This window comes from Salvelinus namaycush, chromosome 29 (genome assembly GCF_016432855.1).
Source record: "Salvelinus namaycush isolate Seneca chromosome 29, SaNama_1.0, whole genome shotgun sequence".
Taxonomy (NCBI): domain Eukaryota; kingdom Metazoa; phylum Chordata; class Actinopteri; order Salmoniformes; family Salmonidae; genus Salvelinus; species Salvelinus namaycush.
Window position 1 is genome coordinate 31,256,255 of NC_052335.1, and position 21,899 is coordinate 31,278,153.

The window sequence follows — 21,899 nt, forward strand, 5'->3', positions numbered from 1 at the left end:
GAGGAGAGAGATTGGAGAGAATAAAAAGTTAAGAGTAAGAAGAGTGACACAAGGAGAGTGAAGAAGAGCAGACAGAGGAGGTACAATGGTTCTTTCCAAGAAACAGAAAATGCCATTTTAATGGCAACATGATGAGAATTTCCGTTTATATGCTCAGGTTAAGACGATAGAATGGTTCACAGAAACCTTTGTATTTCCTCTTTTTCCAATTGGCAGCGGGGGAAGAACGGCAGTGGTAGAACATCAACAGACGAAAAAGCCTCTCTGATTGGCCGTGTTGGTATGCCCTCTGTCACCACATTCTTCAAGAAGGTAGAGCCTTCCCAAGAAGAATATGGTTTAGCTGTGCAGGAGGGTGTCTTTGCATACCGCACTATGCGATGCAATCATAGTTACAGATCTATGGACTGCACAGCACAACTCTCACTGAAGCTTTATGAGCCAAAGTTTACATGTGCTAGGACAAAATGTGACGCCATAGTGAGTAAAATATGATGGCAGCACATCTGTGGAAACAAAACTGCTTGATTTTGTTGAATTGAAAGGAGAAACAGCAGAGGAAATTGCAGCTGAGATCCTGGTGGTCATCTAAAAATGTAACCTGGAAAACATTCTCTGCCGACAACATAAATACCAACTTTGGAGGACTGAATAGGCTGGGGAGGGTTAATGTCCATACCAAAGTTAAAAAGGCTCTGCAGCGGGAGGTGATTGACTTAGGTTGTCCTGCCCACATCATTCATAACACGGCCAGAACAGCTTTGGATATGATTCCCCTTGATGTTGATTACCTGCTCACAAAGATATTTTCACCGTCAGAGTAGAAAGACTGAAGAGCTTTTGTGAGTTTGTTGGCCAGGAGTACCATAACATTTTAGGACACTGCAATGTTCGCTGGCTGTCCATGCTCCCTGCTCTAGAAAAGGTGCTGAAAATGTATGTGCCATTTGAAATCCTTTTTTCTTTCTGAAGACAAATGCCCTGTTGTCCTGCGAACAATGTTCGAAGATCCACTGGCTGGCCTTTGTCCATGGAAACCTGACCATATTCAGTGACATGATCAAGATGCTTGAAGGCCAGGACCGCTGTGCTGTGGAGTCAACTGCAATTCTGAGAAACGTTGAGGCAAAATTGACTGCAAGACATGATGACAACTTCATTCCAGTTTTGGTCAGAGGACTTCTGAGAGAGCTAGAGGAAAATGGAGCCATGTCTAAAGAGAGCTTTCTCGAAACATCCCAATCATTCTTCACTACGGCTGTGAACTACTTGCAAGCATTGGGGAAAGCACACAAATAATCTAAAAGATTTACATTGTCTCCTTTTAAAAAGGCAACCTCAGCGTGAAGAGATCCAGAAGGCAGCAGCCACACTGCAGGAAAAATGCCCCAATGTGACCATCAATGAGGATTCATTGTTTGACAAGGTTACTGGCCTGCAAGAGTTCCTAAATGGGGGATCGCTTGAAGAATGGAAAACATCTGAGACAACGCTTAGTCAGATATGGAGCATGGTGGTTACACTCTTCAAAGAGAACGACATCCCACACACTAACCTGGCTAAATTAGCGTCTGTTGTCATGTGCTTACCTGGAAGTAATGCACCAGTCGAGAGAGTGTTCTCCTAAATGAATGATATATGGACAGCAGCAAGAAATAGGTTCACTGTTCCGACCTTCAAGGCCATGCTTATTGTGAAGACAAACTTCATCCTCCCCTGCCAGGAGTTCATGGAGAAGCTGGCCAAAGACACAGCAATCCTGAAGAAAATACATTCTTCTGAAAAATATACAGATTAGGTTGGTATAAGTATATTATGTAGTTACCAATCTCATCAGCATCTTATTTCTTTATTATGTTAAGTATTTCACATATACTATTGTCTGTTTTTTAAAATTTTGCTCATGTTCTCTTCTGCTCTTATTCTACCCAGACTACCAGGACCACTGACTGGCTGTTCAGATCGGACAGTTCTGTCTTGTCTGTAGGGTTTCTGTAATATAGTTGTTTTCTCTTTCTATCACAGTGTGCCTGTTAGATTAAATACATGAAACCGGAATTGTCCCCCTTTTTTTATTTCATAGATAATAACATTGGATATTTTAATGGTATATTGACCGCCAAACTGGAAATGTCCCTGGGTTTTTTTCTTCGGAAATCTGGTCACTTTACTCTAGCGATGCCCAATCTAGCAATTTCCCCAATAAAACGACATGTGCAAGGTTGATTCAGTCTGAGGTGACAGGTCATGACTGTGTCCTATCAGGGTGAGAAGACAAAGTAGCCAGTAGTGGTTGTAGTTCTGGAGCCTGACCAGGTTACACAGCTAACAGTAGTGGTTGTAGTTCTGGAGTCTGACCAGGTTACACAGCTAACAGTAGTGGTTGTAGTTCTGGGGCCTGACCAGGTTGCACAGCTAACAGTAGTGGTTGTAGTTCTGGAGCCTGACCAGGTTGCACAGCTAACAGTAGTGGTTGTAGTTCTGGAGCCTGACCAGGTTGCACAGCTAACTGGTCATTCTGCGCAAGCTGCAGCAACAAGAGCAGTATCATTCCTGTATGTTTGACAGGGTATTCAGGGCTGTGTGGTGATCAATTTCCATTTCTACAACATTTGGGTGCAGGCACTCAACAAATGCAGCTTGCATGCCAACGAGACCCATTGACTAACCAGAATGTTATCTCAGCCTGAATGATGCTGAGGATACTCCAGTAGTGGAATGGTTGGTTGTCTGGTTGTGAAGGAGTCTGTGAAAGGGCTGTCACAAACATACTTGCCTTTCGATGCCTATGTTTTTTTATGTTGAATATGGCCAAGTCCTGCAGGTCATGTCCTACATATCTTTATATTCCTTTGGAAGTCGGGATGAAAATGTAGCCGGTATTAACTGTGGGTGGTTGGCATTGATTACTTACTGGGGCACGCCCAGCAGGAAATGTGGAGAGTGGCAACCTGTGAGAGTGACCTCCAGTTACTTGGAGGTTAGTGTAGCTTGGTTGTGAGGGACATAGCACAGCTCCATATACATTTGAAGATGATCCCTGGGCTTTGATGGACAGTTAAAGGGTTGCAAAGGAGGTGGAGCTGATCAGGCATGGTGCACAAAGACCACTATATCCCAGTCAATCCCCAGCCTCCATAAATAATCACATACAGCAAGTTTGACCATCCTAAGCGGCCTCTTGTTCGTCATAAAATGGCATGTCCTTATAGGGATGTTGGAATTACTGCAGTTTCACAGACCAATGCATGAGTCACCCCAGCATGAGCTCATTCTTCACATGCTAGTCCAGTTCAGGTGTCACATGGGCTGGTCAGCTATGGTTGGTAGCAAAATAGTATGAGGCCAATGTACACAAGCAATTTGTGTCTGTTGAATGGCCTGACATGGCAGTCCAGTCTCTCTTTCTAGTAACTGCCTGATGGGAGGAGTGGGCCTATGGAGAATAGTTCTAGGAGATTCTCAATAGTATTGACATTGGAGTGGTGCAATTCCAATGACATTAAGTTGATGGCATTTCTTGTCAATGAGTGTCATTCTGGTTGCATTCTAATACACCTTAATGTCAACATCTACAGCAACTCCAGGTCCAGACAGCCAGGATGATGGACATGACTGTCTGGAAGACGCAATGTGCCAGCTCAACCGGAACAGGATAAGAGTGCACCGGAACATCCCAATGTGCATCACAAATGCAGTGAGCCAGCGGAAGGTTCTGTTGGATTCAGGCAGACGTTTTAGGCTAGCAATGAATCAAAGCTCACTTCTAAATAATGAGGTGACTTAAGAGCCCAATCCTGGAGGCACAAGTTATACTACAGTGGGGGCAAGTTGTATAGCTAGGGAGAGGGTGTCCGAGTCCAGGGTTGGATTCTCTTTCGTTGGAGCCTCCCAGTTGCCTCATTGATCCTCAGACGCTCGTGACTTGGATTGCCTGGTTTTGCCATGCCAAGCAGTCTACCTTTTTATAAATCCAGACAAAGGTGTTTGAGTGTAAATGGTGGGCATGTTGGATTACTAACAGTTGAATTACACAGAAATAGTCTTAAGTAGTGGTCATACGTGTACAAATCAGGTGATTAAACCGCCATTTTGGGCACCATAATGGATTTGGAGTGAAGTCTGGGGGGGGCCCTAACTTAATTGGAAGAAGCTGAACATAAAATCCACAGAGCAACCTTTTACTTAATACGTTTTTGGTGTCTGAGCTTGCCTTAGCGCTGATTACAATAGCCACAACATCCAAACCCTTTAGTGTATGCGTTTGTGTCAGGCAGGACCGTACAGCACTGAGAGCAAATTTGACTTGACAGTAGTCTGTTTTCAACAGTTACCAAAAGGCTTACATTCATCATAAATAGTCATAGTTATTTCCTCCTATTGTATCTGTGTTTACAGGTCTATATTTCCAATATGCATTAAGATATGTTTGTATGTAGGGAAGACAACTGACTCCTTGTATTCCACATTGTAGCAATATCAGAGCTTGTACTTTTGAGTTACATCAGCTTGTGGCTCACCCCCCTTCCAGCCATGCATCATTCTGCACGGTTTGACTTTAGGTGGTGTGTCCCTATTTATCAATTTAACCCCTTTCAGTAAAACATTTACACAACCATCCATTTCATATATGGGAGACTTGAGATATGGAAAAACATGGTTGTGCTTTGTTGTACCTGGTGTAGGGATACCTCAAACGAAAGCCTTTGAGTATTGGGCACTAGCGTTCTAATGATAACTATGAAACTGAAAGACTCAATACATCAGTAGTTGATGGGAAAAGTTTAGTACAATGCATATAAAACATTCAACCTTCACAGAACAAGGCAGCAAGAAGCAGACTAGCCTCTACTTGCGCTAGTCTGTTGTACAGTGCCTTCAGAAAGTATTCACATCACTACTTTTCCCACGTTGTTACAGCCTGAAACTTAAATTATAGAGATTTGTCACTGATCTACACAACACCCCTTAATGTCAAAGTGGAATTTTGTTTGTAGAAATGTTTCAAATTAATAAAAAATGAAATACTGAAATGTCTTGAGCCAAGTATTCAACCCCTTTGTTATGGCAAGTCTATGTAAGTTCAGGTGTATAAAATGCGCTTAACAAATGAGTTGCACGGAATCATTGTGTTCAATAGTGGTTAACCTGATTTGAATGACTAATCATATCTGTACACCACACAAAATTCTGTAAGGTCCATCAATCGAGTAGTGAACTTCAAGCACAGATTAAACCATAAAGACCAGGGAGGTTTTCCAATGCCTCGTAAAGGGCACCGATAGGTAGATCTAAAAAGCTGAATATATCCCTTTAAGCATAGTGTAATTATTAGGTTTTGGGTGGTGTATCAATACACCCAGTTACTACAAAGATACAGGTGTCCGTCTTAATGCATTTGCCAGAGGGAAAGGACACTGCTCAGATTGAGACCAAAGGTGATTTTTAAACAGTTATGGTTGTGATAGAACTTATGGGTCAACATTGTGTTCCACAATACTAACCTAAATGGCACAGCCACGGGAGGGCAATGGCGCAGCCAATCAAAATGAGTTTCCCCCACAAAAGGGCTTTATTACAGATAAATACTCAGCACCCTCAGACAATCCCACAGGTGAAGCCTGATGTAGGTCCTGGGCTGGCGTGGTCTGCGGTTGAGGCTGGTTGTATGTACTGCCAAATTCTCTAAACCGGTAGAGAAATGTTAAGTTTGGTGAACATTACTGCAAGCAACATGACATGTGAAGGAAGCGTGCAATTGTGGCATCTGTTCATTTTAGGGGCCTTTTGTCCCCAGCACTAGGTGCACCTGTGTAATGATCATGCTCTTTAATCAGCTTCTTGCTATGCCAAACCTCATGTTAATCTTGGCAAAGGAGAAAATGCTCACTAACAGGGATTAACAAGTGCAAAAACTTATACGCATATGGAACATGTGACCTTTTATTTCAGCTCATGAAACTTTACATGTTGCATTTGTCCAGTATTTTTAATCAATTTTTAATTCAGGCAGTGAAGTAGATTAAATCAAGGGGTAAGACTACTTTGAAGGCACTGCGTATGAGGTAGCTGGATACTTTGTGGACCTATTTTGAAGAGCAGGCTAAGGCCTAGTTCTGTGACAGCATGGCCTCACTTGCACTTGATGTTCACTCACATGGAGTACAGAGAATGAAAACTGAAAATGGACATTCTTTCTAATCAAAGTGGGACTGGAATGTGAAATAATCAAGATTATGTACATGTAAGGTGTAAAACATTGGGACTACACATTAGGAAATAAATGCAGTAAACTGATTAAGAATGTTAGCTTTAAGGTATGAAGCATAGACTTGCGCTTAAAGGACAGGACCTTTTAACCCACATGGCTCAGCTATGTTTTCTGGCCATACATCGGGTCTGGGGTCAATTTCATTTTAGGGGAACGGAACAATAACTAATTGGCGATGCGATTTGTTGAGGCAAGGTGTGAGTGGCATGCTTTACTTGGGCGGGGGCTCAGAGCAGAATATCTTCACTTCCTAATGTCTGAGCGCCTGTTCCTCAGAATATTAGCACAAATGTATATGAGCGCCTGCATCAGTACTGCCACCTTTTAGGCCAAGTCCAGCACTGGTGAGTGGGACTGTCCATTGACAAGTGATTGAACAGTAATAGGGCCCTCCTAGCCAATGACTTTTCCCTAGAAGCCGAGTTACTACAGCTGATGTCAAACAATAGCCATGGTTGAGGAACCGGCAATACATCTCAAATGTTTGTTCAAGTAGCCTGACATCCAAAATGAAAGAGCAGTACCCATTTTAGTTAGACGTTTCCTGAAAATGCGAGTCAGATTTAGTAACGAGGCAGTAGACAACTTGGCCTATTGAAGTGCTTCACTGCCACATTACAGCTTCCCTTCCATTTTGAGGGGAACCAAAATTGGCAATTGAGCAGGCATCCCATTACTCAGCACAATAACGCTGGTACACACGGAACTTATGTCGAGGAAGACTGGCCATGTCAGACAATCTGGAAGTAATTCAAAGCCTACCTATAGGGTAACAAACATTGGTCCTTCCAGTGCCAGCCAAATACATTTGCACCCTTACATTAATTTGAATTATGCATACATTGGGTTGTCAATTACAAAACACCTTTTCAATGTTCAGAAAAATAATTGGTGGCAAAATTGGCACCCAATTCAGCAGCACCAATTTGCAAAATTGGGTGGAGACTTCAGTTTGATGGGATTCAGACATCACAGGAAGTCAAGTGTACTAACAATTGCTAGGTGCTTGTGTTTAGGTTATCCTGCTGGAAGACACCGTCAGACCCCGTTTAGACAATTGGAAGACAATTAAAGGGGTTGCAGTGTACAATCTGCCAATTTCATATCTTGCACTTAATGCCCCCAGTACCAGAGGCAAAGCAACCCAACAGTGTCAAACCTCCATGTGATTGGCGCAAGTGTTTTGACTGCACCATTGTTGGTAAGACCAGAATTCTCTTGAACTTCCAAAACTATTTAATGCCTTAATTCTGGGGAAATGAAGACTGCAATACAGATTAGCAGTTTTCACTAATGACAAATTTAATTAAAGCTTGTCCATACAAAGAGGTGCTATGCTTTGCCAACCCCAAAGTCAGCTGCTTAAGCTCAGTCCAAAAACTGAGTCTCCATTGAAGGTCATGAGTGGTCCAGTAGGATGACCCAAACTACACCCATTATGGGAGAAAAAAAAAGAATCCCATTGATAACCTACAGTAACATAGGTACAGGAGGCACCTCTCAACTTGAGAAGTTTAAGCAAACCAGATTGCTAGTAGAAAGGTACAGCAAGCTCAGGACTAGATGCATTTTGTGCAGTATTTGTCAAAGGCTATTTAACCAAGTATTGCACCTTGGTGATTTTCTTAACATTGAAAAATTAAGGTAGTCAATGTTGACCTAATGAGTAGAAACGAAGCTGCAACTAAGTGTAGAGTTCTTAACTACGGTGCCAATATTGTCTGGCACGACATGCTGTAGAAGTGGCTTAGTGAATAGCTATTGAGTCTATAATTACATCGAACAACTTCTGCAAAATGAAGTAGTGGAACACAAATCCAGTGTGTGGAGACTTAACAGAATAAGATTTATTATTTTTTCCAGAACAAGTTGGAGTCAGAGAGAAGAACAGGTCCAGATGAGATCTTTTTCTTATACTGGCTGGCATCTGCAGCTCTTAGACCTAGAACAAGAGCCGACACCAAATTCAGGGTCTGGAGGACATACTGATGTGGCTGATAAGAGCCATCAGCGGCCAGAAATCTCCGGACAATGGAACATACCTCTTTTTGAGCCAGTTGGTCTGTGAGAGTTTGCATACCTCAGGGACTTTGCACACTGGCCTGAACAGATGCCATCAGGTTTGGTGGTGTCACAGAGGACTGCGTCACAATGAACAAAGATCTATGAGAGAACAGAGTATTTAAAATACAACTCAGGCTAGCATCTAAGAGAATAGACTTTCCAGAGGAAACAGTCTACATACCTGTTCTTTCAGAACTGCATCATCCTTGGTGAAGGTGAACATCTTGATGGAGAAGCGTTTGATGTGAGCTGGGACATGAATCCTTGTGTCTGCAACGACGGGATGGAAGACAGTGAGGTAGAGGTCATCAAGATTCTCACAGCTGAGAGTAGGAGTGAGCAAGAGATTAGATCGCTATCATGAAGAATACTGGGCTGTATTCATTAATGCACTATACCAAACTGTTTTGCAAGCGAAAGGTTTTGGGCAAGTAGTCCATTTGTTTCAGCCAGTTTACTAGTGAATGAGACCCTGGTCACTTATTCTGCCTAAAATGAATCCAGAAAAAAAAAATGCTAGCTACCTGTCAATGATGAGGTCCCAGCTAGGAAGAGAAGTCCTGTCCTTGTGCAGTGTGGCCCAGCAGTTCTCCAACACCAACTCTATTTGAGGGTCAGTGGACTGCATCAGCTCCACCTCAAAATACAGAGGCTGTCTCAAGTACTTCTCCACTGGGTAGTCCTCAGTTTGGTAGAATAAGGCATAAGAGCTATCTGAAAGACAGAACCAGTGAGCAGAGTCTACCTGAATGTTTATTACATCATGAGTTAATTACATGTCTCCTCATCCAGCTGGGACAAAGTCATGACCTGTCACCTCAGACTGAATCAACCTTGCACATGTTGTTTTACATGCTAATTTTTAGTCAAGAAATGTAGTTAAGTTTAGAACTAGTAACCCAAGCAGTCTGACTAGAAGGCTGATTTGGGACAGTCACTTATACTCATCTTACCCTGGGACAGTCTGATTTGGACTACCAGATGTCCCACCCCAGGATCTGCCACGGGGTCAGTGCTCCTTGGGCTAGCACGGAATGCCATGGTTTTTGTATAGTTGAGCAGGTAGTAGCAAGAGATGGTGAGTCTGAAAAATGAGGGCCAACCAGTGACAATACGCATGGGACTGAAAATCATTCACAACATAGTGGCATGTATTCTTACCGATACTCTGGAGTGAATGGACCTTTCCTACTTTGTTTGCCTGTGTTGTATGGCAAGGCAATTTCATTCTCATACACCATGACATTGTCAAAGAACTAAAAAGATAAGAACAATTAGAAATTCAATATTCCCAGTGCAGTATGAAGAATGTCATTCAACATAGTGGTAGACTCTTAACACATGGGTCCATATGCAGTGTCAGTAGGCGTGCCGATCTAGGATCAAATCCTAGATTGCACATCTGCATTGTGTCCCACCCACCCCTCTGGTCATCATATGCATAGTCACTTTAACCATATCTACCTCAGCCTGACTAACCGGTGTCTGTATGTAGCCTTGCTACTTCTATAGCCTGTCTTTTTATTTCTTTACCTACCTATTGTTCACCTAATAACTTTTTTGCACTATTGGTTAGAGCCTGTAAGTAAGAATTTCACTGTAAGATCAACACCTGTTGTATTCAGCGCACGTGAAAAAAAAACTTTGATATCCACATAATCTGATAAAGTCAAGTTGTAGATCCACATTACTGATGAGTTATCAGGCCTAGAAGCAGTCTTACTGTTCTTGTGGTGCCACAGGAGTTGAGTTTGAAGGAGAAGAAAGCAAAGCGGTCATTGCTGAAGGCTGGTTTACATGACTGGTCCCTCAAGGTCAGGTATTCAGGGTTCAAGTTGCTAACAGATTCCACCTTAACCGCCAGTGCAGTCACTGTGCCGTTGGAGTAGCACTCTGAAATGTGTTCAAAGTGCATATAAGTCAGTCTCTTGACCTAATGTGACACTGCATTCTGGTAAAATTTTAAGCAATTGTTAGCCATTTTTAAAGTAACATTATTAAAATCCAAAGCAATTTTAAACAGAACAAACCAGTTGTAGCCAGGGGGAAGTAGCAGGCAAGTGAAAGGTCATCGAGTAGCCACATGTTAGGCATCTCCAACAGCAGCAAGTCCACTCTGGCTCTGATAGATTTTAAATGAACCAACTGGAAAGCAACAGTTATTTAGTTTAGGGGTAGGCAACTTTATTTAAACAGTTACTTTGAGCTAACTGTCAGAACATAATTTAACAGTGCAAATAAACCAAGAGCACATTTGACAATGTCACACTTAAATTCCCTAAAAGAACAAACTTTATGGAGCAAATAAAATCACCATGTTGCCAACCCCTGATGTATTAGGCAGTTCAATAGTCATCTGAGGAATCGCGCACAGCGAGAGTCATGTGGCATTAGCGTTACTAGTAATCATGATCAGAACATATACCTCAAATGCTGCAGCAGGTGCAGTGAAGGGCACTATGATACTGAAGTGTGTGCTGTTGCCAGTGAGACTGTACAGCTTTGCCAGCTCAGTATCCAGCTCCCTCCATGACCCAGCATGAAGCATCATGGTCTGGAAGTTATCCTGTTGGCTCCCGTATTTTACAGAGAAGTAGAAGCTCTCCTGGTCGCAGCTGCCGGTGATTGTGGGAAGAACTAAGACAGAAAATGCAGCTAAGGAACAAGTTGATCTGAAGCACTGGATGGGTGCTCATCCTGGGCCCAGTTTCCCTATTGGATAGGATTAAGTGCATCGAAGTAGAAACTAAATTGTTGCTTTCTATTCCTATGCATTTCACTTGATTAAATACATAGGAATAGAATTATCATCTCCATGGAAGTGAACAATTGAGTTAAGCTTTTAATCAGATACCTTACTGGATCCTGCAGTCAATCTACTTAAGTGATATTTAACTTAAGTGGCCTTACCAACATCTTCCCGGGAGGCCTCCAGCTCAGCAGGGTGGGGGAAGGGTGTTTGTTCAGGCAGGACCAGCAGACCGAAGACCAGAGGGAGGAAGTACACAGTTGTAAGGGGATCAGGGTTCTGCATATATTAAATAGAAAAGAGAATTACATTTTGGTCATGTTCAGCATGAGGCAAGTTTCAGATGCAGCATCTAGGCAGATGTACTGTGTGAGCCAAAACATTAAGTTGCCCTTTATGAAACCCTGTTCATATATATACACACACACCACATAAGCAATGATCTATTACAGACTGAGTACATTTGACCGAAGGAACATACTCGTTTCAGGACTAATTCATCTGAGAAGGGCACTCGTATTGAGAAGGTCTTGGAGGTGTTAGCAAAGTGGTGCTCCTGGACATCAAAGCCTCTGGCATTGCACTCTGCAACAGTTAACACCCTGGTGGTGAAGGTGATGTTCATCAGCTCCACATCATGGAGGAAAGTCCCCAGAAGGATTTCAAACACTCTCTGCTCAGGAACAGTGTCTGGAAGAGAGGCCATAACATGGGTTAAAGGTAAAACTTAACAGGTGTTCCAGAAAATGATTAAAGTATTCCTGACAATGTAATTTTTATACCAGGGAGTTATATTTCCTCCTTGGAGACTGGGACAGCATCTGCTAGAGTGGAGGTTACTGCCAGACAAAATGTTTTTTTAACTGTAAACCATCCTAAACAGACCTCCTGCTTTCAGTACCAGTGAAGCAGACTTACTGTCAATAACATGTGGAGTCCTGGGCATCAGAGGGGTTGTGATGGGGAAGAGGACTTTGTATCTTGTGTCAGCCTGTGTGTTTTCTGCCCTCCACAGCAACTCAAGCATCGGTTCAACAGTGTAGGTTATGTGGTAAGAATAATCTGGGGCATGACTCTGCAATCAATACAAATAGAAATTGTATAAATCAAGCAAATTTCAAAACATGTTGTTCATTAGGCAGATAAGTGAAACAATTACATTAAGAAAAACATTATCCGGGCTAGAGTTCTGGCCTACTGAACAATATGCAAGTAGTCTGACCTTGTAGTAGCCGTCGGGTGACCCCACTGGAATCTCAATGATGATGTGAGACTCCGTGACAGACAGCTTGTAGTGTCTGGCAGCCATCTTGGTTTTGTCCAGCCTCTGTCCATAGATACCCATGTGTGTCTCCAGAATCTTAACAGCACTAGAAATCAGCGGGGTGATGCGGCGAGGCACATGCCAGGTGATGACCTTGTCAGTGAAGACTACACCACCTGACATATTGGGCAAGACACAATCAGAAATGTGCTGCTTTTGTATAAAGCCAGAGATCACCTTTAGAAAGCATATGTACCAGTAGGACAGGCAGCAGCTGAATCCACAAGCAAACTGCCAATCTTGTCATAAGTGGACACACTGAAGACCTCCATAGGAACTCCAGCCACCTGGTGAGAAATAATATATTAGTCACATGGCATTATGATAACAGGGAAGTGAAAACCAAGAAAATTGCTTAGGCCAGTGATGATCACCTCTACAGAATAAGTCTCTGCCATGTTGTAGGGGCTTCGGATCACCAGTCTTGTTTGTGTCATCATCACACCATAACCAGCCTCCTGAGCATCAGTCAGCAACATGACCTTGGGGTCAGGGGTGTGGAATGTCATCTTCCAGATTCCATTTGGAGCAACTGTGGCCTGTGGTGGCAAGGAAATAGTAACTACAGACAAGTAATGTAGCCAGTCATGTGTATAAAAAAAATGAATCATCTTAAATGACATACGTCAGGGATGGCATTTTCCCAGGAATCATGAACCTGCTGGCCAGCGACCATTTTGACAGGGGTCTCTGGCTTGACAATGAGGCTTGACACCTGAACAGAGCAAATCACCAAGGCTTGATCAATAAATTCTACACCAAAGTATTGCACCCCCCTTAAATTATAGCAGTAAAACCAAATCTAGGGATAATCAGAAAGGCCTCACCTCCATGTAGTTCCTGTCACAGAGAATTTCCCGGGAGGCCCAGGGGGAATAGCTGCACGTCTTGGTCACATCATGCTTGACCTGCTCTGAAAGGCCATCTCTATACATTCGGAGTCGCAGGCCAAGGGTGAACACCAAATCCACCTATGGAACAAATCACTTAGTTCTGGGTCATGTTCATTAGGCACGAAGCATAAGACTAGCCAAAACAGGGAGGGACAACCTGGAATGCCAATTTTCCATTTATGGGTAACTTTTGGCATCGTTTGCCCTAAATGAATACTGTTCACAAGTTGAAATGTATACATATGCTGATAAAAAGACAAGCAGCAAGTTGGACAAAGGACCAGGTAGTTGTCATTTAACCGCAGTATCCCTTTTGGAAATGTACCTGGTTGTCAACATAACAGCCCAACAAGGATGCAAAGACTTTGGTGTTGCCCCAAGGGTCAGACTCAATGCTGTATCCACACTGGGCAGCCAAGGTGTTCGACAACGGTATAATGTCAGTGCCATCTGAAAGAACAATTGCGGATTAGACTGAAATAAAATGTTCACACCAACGTCATGACTCTTCAGTACTTAGACTCACCGATGGCATCAATTTCTAGCTGGCTACCCACAGCCAGAGTTTTGTCCAATGTTAACCTCAAGACATTGCCAAGACAAGCAGACCGCAAACCATTACCTGGAGAGAAGATACCAGTAAGTCCTACTGAGCAGTATTAGTCAGGTAAGCAACTTTATACAAGTCGGGAGCCCTTACTTGAACTAGGCTTGGAACTTGGCCTCCGGAACTGCCCAGAGACAGCAACACTCAGCAAAACCCATGTCACACTAAAATGAAAGTACAACATATAAATCACACATTTATCAAACATTAAAAACTAAAAATACTAAGATACTTACAGACATCTAAAAACACACATCACAACAAATCTGCACATTGGCTTGTACGCAGCACCAAAACCCACACTGTCATAAGAGCAAGTGCAGCACAGAAGGAGACTGGAATACTGTGCTTGATCCCCTCCCCAGGTGTTTTATCTGGTATCCAATCACACTGGCCACAGGTGATAGTCATTATCAATCAACGGCCCACACTCACAGCTCGTTAGCTGTAATCAGAGGACAGAACAGTCAGATTGAACCGCATTGGATATGCTGCTCTTTCATGTAGAGAAAATAAGCATTTTAGCTCTATATGTTGTATTTATATCTGAAATGTTATCAGGGAGGTGATCAGCGAAACAATGAAAAGTAGGGCAAAGGTGTGCTGCTGGATTATGTCTAGATGGGATACAGGTTTTGTCAAATTGACTCCAAAAGTTGTTGTTTTTTGCATTTTAGCTAACCCTTTTCCTAACCCTAACCTACTTCTCCTAACCTGCTATATGAATTATTCTAACCTGCTGCATAAGTTCTCCTAAAGCTGCTACGAAAAGTCAATTTTGACAAAAGCTGTATCCCTTCTAGACAAAATCGGTTTTACTGGCCTTTTTCAATAATAGCATTAATAGTTTACACAGGCAGCCTAATTCAGATCTTTGTCCAGTAATAAGTATTTTGACCAATCAGATCAGCTCTTTTGCCAATCATTGGGCAAAAGATCAGAATTGGGCTGCCTGTGTAAACGCAGCTAAGACATACTATTCAGGGACGTTGTCAAGTCACTAAACCTGAAGTCCGAGTCTGGCCCTAAGTCCCTATTGTTTGAGTCTGAGTCCTTTATACTTGAGTCAAGAGTCCCTTGGTAGTGCTAAAAGCTGCGGTCCAACCAGTGCTTGACTTGGGCAGGAGCTCACCGAAGCTGAGTATCGGCACCTCAAATGTTCTACTGATTGAGGTCCTGTTCCTCTTATAGAATATTAGCTAAAAGTATTGGGGAGCGCCTGCACCGATAAATGAACAGTACCTGCACCCAAAATGAGTTCCGGAACCTATTTCAGTCCAAGTCAAGCATTGGATCCAACCATTTTTTAAATCTAAATTCTGTCCATTGTAAGGATGGTAGCGTACGAGTCGAGTCACGAGTCATGAAAATTGTGACGTGGACTTGAGTACAACACTGATACTATTACGCATTAATTCAGAAAAATCACATTTTGTCATGTTGTATATTGCACACCAAAAATGCATTGATCCTAGGTTACCGATTAACGATTTAAATAACGGAACTGGTGCTTGTTATTGAATACTGTACACACTGTTCACCTAGCATGTGGGAGCCAGAAGCAGTATGGATTAATGCTTATATTCACAAGTTTATGTTCATGATTGTACTTGTAAGACTAACATCAAACTGCCACAAAGAAACCTATTGTGGTTTGCATCAAATTATATCACATAATAATTTATTTGTATTTAATCCTTGTGTGGTGTTCAGGTCTGTGGGACTCATTTTGAATGTTAACTAAAATATAAATGATACAATTAATACTTTTTTCAACCTAAGACTCATTGGCCTTGGCTCATTTTCTGTGAAGAACATGTAGTAAAATAACTGATTTTCATTGAGTGCACACTGTGCACCCCCCTACACATTTATATTACATATGTGGTGTTCGGGTCCACTGGACCTGAGGGTAATAAAAATGTGAAAAAGTGTGTGTGTAGGTGAAAACAGGTAAAAATGAAACAAAAAGGTTTGCTGTGTGCCTTCACTCTGTCCTCCTCCTCCCTGGGCCTGCTGTTTCAACATAGCACCAAAAGCCTGTCTGTCTCCCTGCTTGTCTGCCTGTCTACCACTTTCTCGCTCGCTTTACCCTTTGTAGTGTGTGAAACTACACAGTGTCTTGCGGGAACCTGCACAATGTTATTACATTATTTCCGATACATTGTAAAAAATTCTGTATTTTCCCACACTCTACCCCAGCCAGGTGCAAATTGGGGGAGGGACACAACAAACAAATAGCTTTGCATGTGTGGCTCCTTACCACAATCCATTAGTATGGCAAAACTAATCTCTGCTCAGAGGGCCTCAGAAATAATTTTTGCAGAGAGAGAAGCTAGTGTGGAAGCAACTTCTTCCACTTTGGAAGATGAAAAACTTTACGAATATGAGGATCATGTCTCTGACATGTAAGTCATGAGTCTGACAGTGAGTCTGACAGTAGACTGACAGTAAGTTGGAATGAGTCTGACAGTAAGTTGGAAGAAGGGGATGAGATTGACCCTTAGCCAGCCCCAGGACCAGCCCGTCAGCAACCAGCTCATCAGCAGCCTGCAGGAGGATGTCAAAAAAGGGTGAAATTGAATGGTCTTCTTTCCCAAAGAATGAGCCACCCCGCATGGCTGCTAATGTGATAAGGATGCAACCAGGGCCGACGCGGACGGCGCTTACTCATGTGCAGGACATAAAGTCTTCTTTTGAACTGTTCATCCAAGACACCATACAGAAAATCATTCTAGACTGCACTAATTTGGAGGGAAGGCATGTTTTTGGAGACAGATGGAAGGAGAATTACCAAACTTATTTACATGCATACTTTGGGGTTCTTATCCTTGCTGGTGTTTTCAGATCCAATGGGGAATCCACAGAATCCCTGTAGGATGCAGAAACTGGCAACATCTGTGCAACATCTCTGGAAAACTTCCACATTATTTCCAGGATTATCCGCTTCGATAACTGAGACACCAGACCAGCTCGGTGGCAGAGACAAGCTAGCTGCAATCAGATCAGTGTGGGACAAGTGGGTGGACGCCTTCCCCTGTTTTACAACCCTGGACCCGACGTTACTGTTGATGAGCAGCTTATGTCATTTAGGGGCCGCTGCCCCTTCAGGCAGTACATACCGTCTAAACCCGCAAAATATGGAATCAAGATCTGGGCTGCCTGTGATGCTGCTTCATCATATGCGTGGAACTGTATTCGGGGAAGCCAGATGGAGGAGCCCCTGAGAAGAACCAAGGGATGTGGGTTGTGCTGACCAACTGGCAGGTGTCTTCACCGACATTTTCATCATGTCCCTGATTGAGTCTGTAATACCAACATGTTTCAAGCAGACCACCATAGTCCCTGTGCCCAAAAACACAAAGGCAACCTGCCTAAATGACTACAGACCCGTAGCACTCACATCCATAGCCATGAAGTGTTTTGAAAGGCTGGTAAGGGCTCACATCAACACCATTATCCCAGAAACCCTAGACCCACTCCAATTTACATACTGCCCAAACAGATCCACAGATGATGCTCTCCACACTGCCCTTTCCCACCTGGACAAAAGGAACACCTATGTGAGAATGCTATTCATTGACTACAGCTCAGCGTTCAACACCATAGTACCCTCAAAGCTCATCACTAAGCTAAGGGTCCTGGGACTAAACACCTCCCTCTGCAACTGGATCCTGGACTTCCTGACGGGCCGCCTCCAGGTGGTGAGGGTAGGCAACAACACATCTGCCAGGCTGATCCTCAACACTGGAGCCCCACAGGGGTGCGTGCTCAGTCCCCTCCTGTACTCCCTGTTCACCCACGACTGCATGGCCAGGCACGACTCCAACACCATCATTAAGTTTGCAGACGACACAACAGTCGGAACCTGTTGATCACCGACAATGACGAGACAGCCTACAGGGAGGAGGTCAGAGACCTGGCCGGGTGGTGCCAGAATAACAACCTATCCCTCAACTTAACCAAAACTTAACCAAAAGGAGATGATTGTGGACTACAGGAAAAGGAGGACCGAGCACGCCCCCATTCTCATCGACGGGGCTGTCGTGGAGCAGGTTGAGAGCTTCAAGTTCCTCGGTGTCCACATCAACAACAAACTAGAATGGTCCAAACACACCAAGACAGTCATGACGAGGGCACAACAAAGCCTATTCCCCCTCAGGAAACTAAAAAGATTTGGCATGGGTCCTCAGATCCTCAAAAGGTTCTACAGCTGCAACATCGAGAGCATCCTGACTGGTTGCATCACTGCCTGGTACGGCAATTGCTCGGCCTCTGACCGCAAGGCACTACAGAGGGTAGTGCGTACGGCCCACTACATCACTGGGGCTAAGCTGCCTGCCATCCAGGACCTCTACACCAGGCGGTGTCAGAGGAAGGCTCTAAAAATTGTAAAAGACCCGAGCCACCCCAGTCATAGACTGTTCTCTCTACTACCGCATGGCAAGCGGTACCGGAGTGCCAAGTCTAGGATAAAAAGGCTTCTCAACAGTTTTTACCCCCAAGCCATAAGATTCCGGAACAGGTAATCAAATGGCTACCCGGACTATTTGCATTGTGTGTGTCCCCCAACCCCTCTTTTACGCTGCTGCTACTCTCTGTTTATCATATATGCATAGTCACTTTAACTATACATTCATGTACATACTACCTCAATTGGCCCGACCAACCAGTGCTCCCGCACATAGGCTAACCTGGCTATCTGCATTGTGTCCTGCCACCCACCACCAGCCAACCCATCTTTTACACTACTGCTACTCTCTGTTGATCATATATGCATAGTCACTTTAACCGTATCTACATGTACATACTACCTCAATCAGCCAGACTAACCGGTGCCTGTATGTAGCCTCGCTACTGTTATTTTTCACTGTCTTTTTACTGTTGTTTTATTTCTTTACTTACCTATTGTTCACCTAATACCTTTTTTGCACTATTGGTTAGAGCCTGTAAGTAAGCATTTCACTGTAAGGTCTACACCTGTTGTATTTGGCGCACGTGACAAATAAACTTTGATTTGATTTGATACACGGAACAGGCCAATCAATTCCTCTAAGTTTGTGTTCACGGCCGACACGCCCCTAGTGTCCTGCGAGTCAAAGAAAGGAAAAAATGTGGTACTCATGAGTACACTGCATAGGGATGGGAGAATCTGTGGCCAGGAATATCAAAAAACAGAAATCATAATGGATTACAATGCCACAAAAGGAGGGGTGGACAATTTAGACAAACTGGTGACTGGCTGCAGCTGTAAAATAAGAACCCTACGCTGGCCACTTGTGATATTCAACTTCTTGGACATCTCCGCGTACATCACATTTGTCATCTGGATGGCGTTGAACCCAGATTGGAACAGAGGGAAGGTCCAGAGGAGACCGCTCTTTCTCGAGGAGCTGGGCAAGGCATCGGTAAGAACCTGAAATCTAGAGGCGGCAACATATGCCAAGGACCTCAGCTTCTGCAGCCACCTTGAGGACTATTCAGGAGGATGCTGGTGCCCCATCAGCCCGACCCACAACTCCAATGCCGGAAGTAAGTGTGAGTGATGTTCTTGCATGTGTGTGTGTCTGACTCTCCTACCTTGGCCTGCTGTAACTATATATGTGAGTGAGATGTTAGTAAAATTCCTGAACTAAGTGTTTTCATCATTCTAGATTGCAGCCGGTAGCAACATAAAGTGCTGATGTGTGTGGACCCAATCAGGACAGGAAGACAATACACATGCAACAAGTGCAAGAAATACATTTGCAACACACACAGTAAAACTGTCCCTCATGTGGTGTCTAGACCGGCCTTAATGTGTTTTCAATTGGACTCATTTATCATTTCCATAAAATACTGTATGTAAAATGTGTCCTTCCAATTTGTTCAGTTCAAAGATCAAGATAAACATGATTTATTCCACCCATGTCCTGATTAGAAATGATTTGTTTACAAAAATCACATTTTATATTTTTAAATAGTGCTTTTATTGGTAAATGTGATCTAGCAGCGGTAAATGGCAAATATTAACCATGTATGCGGTCTATATTGCTTGCAATTGATATGTCAACATCTACATTAAGTATTTTTACATAAATTGTTATGCTGTATCATTTTAAAAACCCAATGGGTCCATCAGACCCACAAACATTGGGTGAATAACAAAAACATGTACACCACCCAAGGGTTAAAAAACATGTGCTGCATACATTACAGCATTATCATCTTTATTAGTATGAGTGCATCAGAGTTGTCAAACACTGGAGTTAAATTCTTAGATAAGGAAGGGTATGTTGTGAATCTACACTTTAGATTTACCATAATCTAATAATTGACCTTATCCCAAAAAACATTCTTAAAACATAAGCAACATCATAGATGGACACATTTTTGTGCTTATACAAATTGCAGACATACTGGCAATTACTTTGTTGAGATTTCTTGTCATTAGAGTGTAGCTAAGGGGAAAAGCTAATACATTCTCAATATCCCCTATTGATCTTGTGCTCTTGGTCCAACAGTGTTTGCTGTAAGCTCACTTTGGCATCTTCAAAGTTAGGGTTGAGTTCTAGAGCCCTCTTGAAGTCCATCTCTGCGTCTTGGAAAAAACCTGCAACAAAGGTAAAACAACATTTATCCATTCAATTCACCAGGGATGTATTCATTACTGAAACCATTTAAGAACCAAATGGAACAAAATGAGGAGGGAGCACCTGCATTTCTCAAATATAAACTCTTGTTTGCTTATTCGGTTTGGAGTTTGATTTCCACAAAACTTTTGCAACAGAATAGGCGTAATGATTATACCCCAGCCTACTAGAAACATTTCACATAAGGAAAACCAGCAAGACTGCCTTGCCAGCACAAGTTTGTTCAAATGTATGAAATAACCCCACCTAGTGACTAAAATTGGGCCTGCAATACCTTTTTTCACCATTGGAATTCACAATCTCGTCTGTTGTAGCCACTTCATTACACGACATTTCATTACCTAATCTATAACGTATTAGTCCTCTGTTGTAGAATGATACTTCGAACTGGCAGCTGGCCTCAATTGCAGAAGTGTAGTCCTCCATTGCCTCACGAAAATCCACCCTGAAGTACTTTATCTGCCCACGGTTGTTGTGAGCAGTAGCAAGGTCACTGGCATCACAATTTCTGAAATAAACCACGGTAAAAGAGGATGTTAACATTTAACGTTAGCTAGCTAGCTACTGTATTCCACATAGCTAAATCAGCACGGAATTCACACGTGATGTCAATGACAACGTGTTTTTGTGTTACCTTGTTTTCCAGCATGATGCGAGGAACTTTGTATATAGTTCTTCTGCCTGCTTGAAATTACGTTTTTTAAACTCAACATTGGCGCGTTCAAGAGTTTGACAGCTGTCTTGTTCCATTTAATGCATAAAATGTTTGATGGAAGTCTGTTTTCCGCTTCAGCAACTCTTACCGGAAATGAGGTAAGAGCTTGGTGCGTGTTGACGCAAGGGGGAACGTAGCATGTATGGTTATTTAAAATATTTATTGATCTAACGTTATATTACTAAATAAACACCATATTTATTGTACATAACTGCTCAATAGATTAGCTATTTAAATATAATCCAAATGTTCACCTATTTTCCTTTCTTGTAAAAACAGGTGGCAGAGTTGACCACATTATTAGTTGATTATGTGTCCATATTATGATTTTCTTGTGATTTGTTTCCCCTCTTCATTTGTGTATTTTTTTTCTCTTAGATTTCTTTGTACTTTGCTGAGTAATGCATGTCTTATACATGAGTAGTCAGTTAATTCATGTGATATAGAGCTCGCCCGCTTGCAGTCCTAAAACCCGGAAATTAGTTACTTCCGGTTCGTTTAGCCAGCCCTATGGGAAAATGGAGAAAATCTTCTGTGGTTTTTATGGCGGACTACAACCCAAAAAGGTGGGTTGACGCCACCAACTGGACAGTTTTTTTTTTAAATAGGTAAAAAGTAAGTCCATACATGATAGTTTTCCTTAA

The 21,899-nt window shown here is 42.8% G+C and overlaps 2 protein-coding genes and 1 long non-coding RNA gene across 4 annotated transcripts; 1 reads left to right on the forward strand and 2 right to left on the reverse strand.

Moving 5' to 3' along the window:
• Positions 1-6: 6 nt before the first annotated feature.
• On the forward strand, positions 7-2,058 carry LOC120023874. 2 transcript variants are annotated; one of them, XR_005472786.1, is made up of 3 exons: positions 7-80; positions 217-1,798; positions 1,933-2,058. It is a non-coding gene; the product is annotated as an uncharacterized LOC120023874 (long non-coding RNA). The 2 variants fall into 2 exon arrangements; XR_005472785.1 differs by having other exon boundaries at positions 217-2,058.
• Positions 2,059-8,121: 6,063 nt separating this feature from the next.
• On the reverse strand, positions 8,122-13,915 carry LOC120024249 (zona pellucida sperm-binding protein 2-like). The gene is made up of 18 exons (XM_038968444.1): positions 13,828-13,915; positions 13,627-13,751; positions 13,181-13,379; positions 12,783-12,970; positions 12,605-12,695; positions 12,307-12,524; positions 12,003-12,159; positions 11,566-11,774; positions 11,246-11,363; positions 10,761-10,972; positions 10,366-10,480; positions 10,059-10,228; positions 9,497-9,591; positions 9,289-9,419; positions 8,860-9,049; positions 8,517-8,658; positions 8,314-8,434; positions 8,122-8,213 (listed from the first exon to the last, which is right to left on the reverse strand). Exons 4-18 carry the CDS (start codon positions 12,915-12,917, stop codon positions 8,122-8,124), a joined length of 2,196 nt encoding a protein of 731 aa, XP_038824372.1. The 5' UTR covers positions 12,918-12,970; positions 13,181-13,379; positions 13,627-13,751; positions 13,828-13,915.
• A 5,945-nt stretch (positions 13,916-19,860) lies between these two features.
• ttc32 (tetratricopeptide repeat domain 32) lies at positions 19,861-21,363 on the reverse strand. The gene is made up of 3 exons (XM_038968381.1): positions 21,175-21,363; positions 20,882-21,048; positions 19,861-20,500 (listed from the first exon to the last, which is right to left on the reverse strand). The coding sequence occupies exons 1-3, from the start codon at positions 21,288-21,290 to the stop codon at positions 20,373-20,375; spliced, it is 411 nt and encodes a 136-aa protein (XP_038824309.1). The 5' UTR covers positions 21,291-21,363; the 3' UTR covers positions 19,861-20,372.
• Positions 21,364-21,899: the final 536 nt, after the last annotated feature.

Bases quoted from the DNA above. Each gene is read 5' to 3' on its own strand.
- ttc32 (XM_038968381.1), bottom strand. From the start codon at position 21,290: ATGGAACAAGACAGCTGTCAAACTCTTGAACGCGCCAATGTTGAGTTT. The intron at 21,049-21,174 runs GTAACACAAAAA...GGTTTATTTCAG, and splicing joins GCATCATGCTGGAAAACAAG to AAATTGTGATGCCAGTGACC. The intron at 20,501-20,881 runs GTAATGAAATGT...CCTTTGTTGCAG, and splicing joins ACTAATACGTTATAGATTAG to GTTTTTTCCAAGACGCAGAG.
- LOC120024249 (XM_038968444.1), bottom strand. From the start codon at position 12,917: ATGACATTCCACACCCCTGACCCCAAGGTCATGTTGCTGACTGATGCT. The intron at 12,160-12,306 runs GTCAGACTACTT...TATTGATTGCAG, and splicing joins CACCCGACGGCTACTACAAG to AGTCATGCCCCAGATTATTC. The intron at 8,435-8,516 runs GTATGTAGACTG...GTTCTCTCATAG, and splicing joins ATGCAGTTCTGAAAGAACAG to ATCTTTGTTCATTGTGACGC.